General features: G+C 30.0%; 1 protein-coding gene across 2 annotated transcripts in view; it reads right to left on the bottom strand.

Annotated features, from left to right (window-relative positions):
• Window positions 1–4037: 4037 nt before the first annotated feature.
• Window positions 4038–9170, bottom strand: part of LOC113372307 — an 81582-nt gene continuing 76449 nt past the window's right edge. For both annotated transcript variants that reach the window (XM_026612632.1, XM_026612633.1), the window contains 2 exons: window positions 7567–7816; window positions 4038–5630 (listed from right to left, as the gene is read on the bottom strand). In XM_026612632.1, coding sequence (XP_026468417.1) covers window positions 4563–5630; window positions 7567–7816 — 1318 coding nt within the window. In that variant the 3' untranslated portion in view covers window positions 4038–4562. The remainder of the gene's footprint in view (window positions 5631–7566; window positions 7817–9170) is intronic.

Raw genomic sequence — 9170 nt, 5'->3', positions numbered from 1 at the left:
AAGAAAAATTTATTGTACATAAGCATTTAATCCTATAAAATGTTACCAGATAGCAATTATTTATATTTTTATGAATATCTATTTTTCAAACATTTAACTTTATATTTTAAAATCAAACTGATTTTTTTAAAAATATATTATCGATATTAATATATTTATTGTTACTTTGTTTTTAGGTTTTGATCATTATGTTTGATTACAATAGCTCCGGTAGTATTACAATAAACTGAGTGTGAATGCCAGGATAACACAGCTACTTTTTAATTATCAATTTTCAATTTTTCGCAGTTATAAATTAAATTTTTATAAAAAGGATATATTGAAAGTAAGTTATATTTCCTCTTCCTCGACTTCAGCAACTGTTTCAACCTCGCCTGATTCGACCGACATGTAGCACAATAATCCTTTGTCGGTATATTTAATGCAAAGGTTTCCTGTACCATCTGGTGTGCTTTGTCTAATAACTGGAAAAATGGGTCCTGAAAGTTGAAAACAAATATTCAGTAACACAATGCAAATTATTTTTTAGTTAAATATATATATATATATATATATATATATATATATATATGTATTATAACCTGCTCTTGGTAGGTATTTTATCTGAGCTGAGAGATTGTTGGCCAACAGTTCTGCAAGTGGTATTAAAGGATTATCGTCTGGTGGATTATTGAAAGGAAATGATAGACGACCTACTGGAACCATAGTTCGCATATATTGAACATATTCGTTGCGCATTCGGGATTCGTTCAAATCTGAGGGTTCGCGGCTGGCCAGGCGTCTAACCCATTCTGCAACCAGGACACGATCTAATAAAAATATTATATTAATATTATTTATAATAAAATAATGTTATGAAGTTAATGACTACAAAATATAACAAATAACTACAATCAAGAATTAAAATACATATTCCTTATTATACTGGATCTCAGTATCAGGTATGTCATTCTGCCAATTGAGTTTGACCAAAACTCTGGACCGTACTTGAAAGCTCATACTTTTTAAATTACACAAAATATTTTTTTTTCTATGTTTTGTCATGATAATTTCATTGTACATGTATCATCATATTTACTACATTGTAAATTATAATATACTAGCAAACCCAACGAATTCCGTTTCGCCACCAGATGGTTTCGTGAGAAAGATGAAGAATTTTTTTGTTTGTTTTATATTTGAAAAGGAAAATTTTGATTTTAACACAACAGTAATGATTTTATTTCGATTACAAAAAATGAAGTGTCTTTCAGTTGAACTTCTCTAAGTAAATGAAAGTGAATCCGCAAATTATCCGTTTCATTCGAGTGCTCTTTGGTAAACCACATTTTTTGTTTTTTGGTCTGACGTTAACACAAACAAAGGGAATGGCCGTGAACAGGCAACGTATAACTGCCCATGTGAAAAACAATAATTTTCTAAATAATCTATTTGAAATTTATCCCGCAAACACTAAGCGATTGGACTTGAGACTTGTTATTGCGAACGCAAGTCGAACTGGAAATTGCAATCGTTTGAAGTCAAACGGAAGACCAGTCGGAATCATTGGTATGTCACCAAATCGTCAGCAATTTTTGATTGAATGGTGAAATCCAGTGCGTGTACATCATTATTCTTTGCAGCAAGAATTGCTCGTTGACTTAACCAAGCATAATTCTGATAATTCTCACTAATGTCATTACTCGAATTTTTATATACGGTGCGTAAAGTTCCAGCAATTTGCATTAAGGCACGATGCCATGCACAACTAATTTTCTTAGCTATAAACCTTGCGGAGCCCGAGACCTTTCCAACGAATGCAAAATTGTCGAAATCGGTTCGTGCGTTCTGGAATTATTTCGTCAGGAAGGAAAACCCGACTTATTTTTATATATATAGAAGATAATTATAATATATATATATATATATATATATATATATATATATTATAATTATGATTATTTTCATCGATTTTTTATACCGATAGGATCCTCGAGCTCCATGCCAATAAATGCAAGATCTCGAATTCCTTCTCTAAATTCTTCATCATAATTGACTTCATCTGGTGGTACATTTGCTTCTGGTTCTGGTTTAGTATTTTTGCATTTTGATTTACAGGGATCACATTTTGACGCAAGTACATCATTTTTATCACAGTTTGACATTTTGTGTAAGTAAACAAAATTTATACCTATCAAAAAAGCTCTTCTACTAATCGCTTAGTTTGAACATGAATGAAAATAACTGATTTTTTTGATAATTAATTGGGATTTGGAATTTCATAATAATTAAAACTATTTTATGTGGGCAGACATTTTTGGGAAGTGGAAAATGTGACCGAAAAACAAAAAAAAAGGTGACGTATATAAATCCCTGGTATTTCAATTGTTCAATTGCTCAATTTTTTCGCTAGTTAAATCGTAAAAGCAAAGTTAAATAAAATATAATAAACACAGAAGCACTTACCAATTTTTAATCAATTTTAATTTGAAAATATAATTTGAATTGAAACCTTTAGAGTTCCCAATTAACTGGCTGTTACGTTTTCTTCAGATGCGAATGAAACCTGTGAAAAAATTGTTAGCAAAAGTTATGTAATACCTTAACACCTACGTGTAAGTAGCCGAAGTATTATTTCCACAGGAATTATATTCTCAATGATTTTCAAAACCTCTACAAAATCAAAAAAGGGCAAAACTTTGGATTAAATCATAAACCAACAAACAAAAATTTATTTTGGCTGCATTTCACATTAACATTTGTTCCTATATATTAAAAAAATATTAATAATTTTAACTTTAGTAGCTGCATGTATTTGTTACATGAATCATGTATGTAATTGATCGATTATTATTAAATTGATTTAAATAAAAATAAATTACTCAATTTGGTAAAAATCCTCTTGAGTATTTATCTGCAGATTTGAGGCTGCTCTGTGTTAGTGACTCTAAAACATAAAAACATATTATTGAAATAAATATCTACTTTTACTATTACACAAAATTTTCATTGCTTACCTTTATAAGAATACAAATCTTACTTGTCGACTTACAATTATGCCTTTATTTGCAAGTGATATTCTTATGCTTCTTTCTGTTGATTAATATAAGTTAAATAAAAATGAATAAAACCCGCTCATTTATTTTAAATATTTTTTAAAAATATATTAAATACAATATGTTTAATTTTGTGAATTTCTTTACATCTACAATTAACCGTGAAACATTCTACTATAGTCATTAAATTACAATTAGTATTACTTACCCTCTAACAAATCCATGAAATTATTTTATGTACAATTTAGAATATATACATATATATGTGTGAGAGGCCGATTCTCAAACAATTTTAGTTGTATTATTTTTTTTTTATAAATAGTAAACTACAATTCTAATTTCGATTTTCTATGCAGCTATACACATAAAATATAATGCTAGATTTTGATGAATAAGATTTATGAATGAGAATATTTTTATACACTAATCATATAGATTAAATCAATTGGCAGTGAAATAGGTAAAATTTTAAAATATAATTTAAGTTTATTTTACAATTGTAATTTTGTGAACATGTTTGTACAATTATATAATTATAATAAATGAATTTAATATATTAGCTTTATTTTTAATTAATACCTTTCAATAATTTTAATATTATGTTTATTTAAATATATATACATTGTCATTGTCAATAGAAACATTTAAAAATAAATTAAACAAAAATATATTAAGCGACAAATATATTTTTGTTTTGTGCGTTGCAACCTTTTCAATAATAAAAATATTATGTTCAGAAATATTTAATATATTGTAAAATTTGCTTTTAACTTAAAATTATTATGCTGTGTTTTAGTACTCAGTAAGAATTTTCAATTTGATTTCACTATTATCTAATGCATTTGAAAAATATGTTTGTCCTTACGTAAATAATTAAATTAAAATTATTTCAACGTCACTACTTATTTATTTTAAATCTATTATACGTGAATACATATTTTCTTATTGATATTGTTCATGAAATTTTAAGATAGTGCAATAAATTTATCTGAATAACTGGTGATTTTTTTAGTTTAATTTATATTTAAGCCCCATGAATATCCTGCATGTAGGTTTATATACATATAATACATACATTAGATTCGTGTTTTAAATTTATTGCAAGATCAAAAATAGTATTTCAAATTTAGCAGTTTTAGTCACACATGCTTTGAAATGCTTTAATATCAACAGTTTGCTTTGATTAAAATACAGTTTCAGAATAAAAATCCAGACATTCAATTCTTCCACATATTTGTGATTTGTGCTGCCACACTACACGCCAAATTTGTATATTGTGCTCATACGGTGAATACCAGACAGTTTACTATTTCCAGAATAGATAATTTTCATTTTACACGCGCTCAGATAAATCACTTATAAATATATATCATCGTTTTTTGAATTTTGCATGAAGTATTTGCAAGATAGTAAAAAAATAATATATCTGTGATTAATTTTTGGAAATAGTACTTCTGGCTTTATTTACAAAACTAATTAATATTTATTATTGTAGTTGAAAAGTGTAGTAGTGGCTGTACTTTTTGGTCAGTAGTCTCGTTTTCGGCGGCAAGCTTTGCACAAAGCTACAAGGCAAAGTGCGGCTAAAATTGCTCCTAAAGCAGCTCCTACTGCAACGCCCAACCATTGTAAATCACTCACGTCCCTTCGGTTGCATATCGCCGGTGATTCGTCTGTTAAAAATTTCAAATTGCGTAAATCTTCATGTTGCCACAAGCCCATGCGTTTAAGATTGTCTTCTATATAGCGTGTATCGATTGCATTGAATGATGTGGTGTTAGGACAATTTTCTTCGCCGTTGCAAACCAATCTTGTCGGTATACATAAGCCTGCGCCTCCAGGACAAGCAAATTCACAATTGTCACCAGACTCGGTATATTTTGATGTAGCTAAAGTTCCATCAGCATTACGTGGTAGATGATATAATTCTGTCCAAACCAAGCGGAATAAGACTCTAGACGGATTACCATCACCACTATATTGGATTGTGACTGGTGGTGGTTCTTGTGGACCTTCCGGGCCATCTATTGCACCTAATTCAGCGGCTGATAAAATAGGTAGGTCTTTGGCGACACTGATATTCTCACCACAAACAATAAATCTTGGTTCAGCTCGACCAGCGAGGGCAATTTCGATACGGCCTTCGTCACAACTGCGTCCGGCAAACCTCGCCTTATCTAAATGAAGCCAAAGATCCCGCTGTGCGGCCACTCTTACTGTCCATATACAACGTTCTTTTCTTGGCGGATCTGGCAAGGGTAACCCTAAAGCACCTCTGTATGGGTAAACAAGTTCGCCATCAGATGTTGGCCCCATAGAAATAGGTCCACATAGTGGTCCGTGTACAAACTCGTAACGGGCCTCAAAAAGCGCGGCGTTGTGTTTGAAGTAACTCGCTGCTGCATGGGAACCTTGTACAAGCATTTCTAAGGTAAGTTGATCGCTGGATGACACCAGACGAATCGGCCTTGTAGGCGGTGTACATAGGCAGGTCATGAGTCCTGCGTGCTCAATTCCTGTGCCTTCCCAGGCCATAAGTTTATCGACGCGATCGTCCATGCATCTCGTACATGGACCGGTGCTGTAAGGATGATCCTGGAAAAATGAAAATTATCACAATAAAAGCATGTTAATTATTCGGTGAACTTCTTTCCAATTGACCACCTTCAGGATAAATATGCACTAACTAATACATTCTTACCTTCACATGGTAATAATATAAAAACTTTGATAGAACTGCAATAAAACATAACTTGAGGACATAAAAATTATAATGATTGACACATAAAGTATACAAAACTAGCTAAAGCATTCTGGTAAATTAAATTGCTTTTAAAGTGATCACAACAAGATAAACATTTTCTGTGCATGACGCATTCATAATCGCTCAATTAAAGTAAAAAAATATATAAAAATTATTATATCATATACATAAAATATACAGAACTAGTTAAAACAATCCGAAAAATTAAATTGTTTTAAGGGGCACAACTAGTGTAAAATTTTCAAAAAATCAAATTTTCAATTTTTTCGTATTTAGGTTATACCTTTAAAAATAACATACCAAAATTTTAAATCGATATCCTAAATAGTTTTTGAGTTACAGCTATTTACAGAGTATGTATACAGTATAACGATCATTTAATCTTTAAACGCGTTTTTCTCGGAACGGCATTTTTTGAATTTGCTGCAGCGATTACTCAAAAACAAATGATCCGATCACTATCAAAATTTTTTTCACATGTTCTATATATAGTTCTCCGTAAAATGAACTATCGATTTTTTGATCGGTTCAAAAATCGAATTTTGGCAGTCCAAAAATGACCAAAATTTTGGGTAAAATTCGACTTTTTTTTAAAAAACGCCGTCATTTTGTCATTTTTTTTCTTTATCGTAGTTCATTTCACAGACAATATTATCTAGTTTAACGAGATTTTTTTTTTAAATTTCATCCACGTAGAGGGCCGGAATCACTGCAGCAATAAGGGCCTTTTTTGTCACGCCGTTTGTCACTTAAAAAATGTTTAATTTTTTTTTCAAAAATTTTACTATGTATTTTTAAAACATGTATAAATATATTCCTAAAAGTTTGAAATTATTGATAAAGTAGTTTTTTTAATATAAATTCCCAAAAATAACCTTTTTTTAGGCGGTTACACTCGCTGTGCCCTAGTAGCAATCTCAAAGAGGTAAATGTGCTTGTAAATGACACATAAATATTCCTACTTATATAATAAATTGAGCTTTGGTCTATGAATTGTACCATAATAGTATTATGTTCGGAAAATATATTTGCTTGTGGTAATTACAGAGTGAATTCAGGCAAATATTTTTGCATTATTTGCTTTCTAAATTACCACAGCGATCAAAAATTATCGTGTCGATTTAAAAAAAAAAAAAGTTATGAGTATCACCGGTTCTTGCTGTGAATGGTTGAATTTATTTCTCATATGTTGAAAATATTATATCTGAGTGGTATTGTTACAATATAAAAAACTTCATGTACCATCCTCGTTTCTTTTTTAATTCGGTATGACATTTTTCTTTATTTGAAAATTCATGTATAAATTCTTAACAGATTGTACTACGTAATGATAAATTTGTGTTACGAATTATTTCCAATATGTTGAATTTTATAATGGTTATTCAACCGCTGTTCACAACGCGTTGGCTCTGAAATAATGGATGGCGATATTACAATGCATGCAGACGTGTTCATCAGTGCAAAATATTTTCCTAACTATGTTCTGAATACAAATTAAACAACGATATAAACTTTGAGGAATTTAAGATATTTAACGGAAAAAGGGAAATGATGAACGAGAATGACTGATTTGCGAGAATAATTACATCGAATCTGTTAGAAATGGAAATATAACAATTTTTTTATGAAACAATACAATATCATAAATAATTACTAGATCTTTTTCAGTGACTAAACTATAAGTAATTTAAAAATTACTTTTATATAAAAATTATAAAATAACTTGATGTTCGTACATTTGAGTAAGCCATGCCCCAACCCGCCTACCTTGAAATTGAGGCTGACTATATCCAGCACAACCCTCGAGAATAGTCTCTTGTCGGTGACGAAGCGATAACGGCACCTCACGTCGGATCCGGCGGCCCTCTTGTACACGAGCGAATTTAGCGGAGACCGCAGCTTTCCTTTCAATACGCGCCAGGCGGGGAACGTCTCGTCGCAGACGCTGTTCGGCACTGGAATGCCCCAGCGGGTGTCGTTGAAGAAATCGTAATGCGCCCAGTAGTACAGAGAAGATCTGGAGGGAGGTAAAAAAATAATGCACTAATGCTAATAACAAACTCCGAAATTTATGGTTTCATCTCGAATATTTCAGTTTATTGGGTATATTAATTTCATTCCATTATTTCAATATTCAAGTATAAATAAAAGTTTCTTTTATACTTCAGCCAATTTTATCTAGTTTTTACTAATTTAACATGATTGCATAGTATTATGTCATTAAGATGTGTGCACACTGGGGTTTGTCGGTTTTCAAAAACCGGTTTTAAAAACCATTTTTTGGCGAGAATTATGGAATTTAAAAACCGGCTTTTTAGTGAAAAAAGGGAAAATGACAAATAAAAATATAAAAAGTAGATGAAAGCGTTTTGAGTCTTGAAATCATATCGGTTCAATAGCATTTGATATTTCATCAGTCTGCAATGGTTCCCAGAAAGGTTTTGTATATATGAATTTAGATTTTTATACCAGAGTATATATTAATTTCAATCAGTGTGACTTTTTCTTGAAGAAGTAACTTCCTCTACTCAAACTTAAAAAAAAAGTTTAAACTCCAGAAGTCACAAATTAAAGAACAAAAAACTTAGAATTATGATATCAGGTTTTAAAAACCTTTAAGCATAATTTGGTCGTAAGTATGAGAATATTTTCCATTTCAGAAAATTTTGTGAGTAAACAAAGGACACATCTAAGTAGCAATTCCCCTTTTCAGTTTCTTGAAATCATATTTTATTAAACAAAAAACAATTAGAATGTTTAAAATTATTTATTTAAAATTGCTCGGAACAGACAATACTCGAGTTTAGCTTAATTGTTTTTAAAACTAAAATTGATATTAACAAGTATGTATTAACATGTATGTAATATTTTTTAATTTAATTAATTTTTTTAATTTAAAAATGTATTATTTTTATTTATCCGAAAACTTTCCTTTTACTATCAAAAATATTTTCATTCTTATATGTGCAAATGATGCATAAATAACGAATAATTATTTCCAAAGTTTTTAATCAAGATAAACTATTATTTTTTTGTTCTACTAATTAAAATTAAAATAATTTTGTTTATTATCTATAAAATTGAACAATAAATAAATTCAGTCAATAAATAAATTCAGTCTGCTCTAAATTACACTTTTGCGGATAAATTACAGCAAATTCGAGTAAAAATTTATTTTCTATATAAAATTCGAAAACCGGTTAAAACCGGTTTTTTAGTAGAATTAAAATTCGAAAACCGGTTTTCTGAAATGTCGGTTTTTGTATAAACCCTAGTGCACATGTAAATTGTATTGCAGGTGACACTATGTATATTTTATTACGAGTAGTTTTGGTTTTTGTCATAACTACCCCCAAGCACAAAGTAAATTG

The sequence above is a fragment of the Ctenocephalides felis genome, unplaced genomic scaffold, assembly GCF_003426905.1.
Source record: "Ctenocephalides felis isolate EL2017-DRISC unplaced genomic scaffold, ASM342690v1 CF-g0.4_SCAFFOLD_01604, whole genome shotgun sequence".
NCBI classification, from domain to species: Eukaryota; Metazoa; Arthropoda; class Insecta; order Siphonaptera; family Pulicidae; genus Ctenocephalides; species Ctenocephalides felis.
Note: the sequence above shows the minus strand (reverse complement) of the source record. Positions and strands in the feature narration are given on the sequence as shown.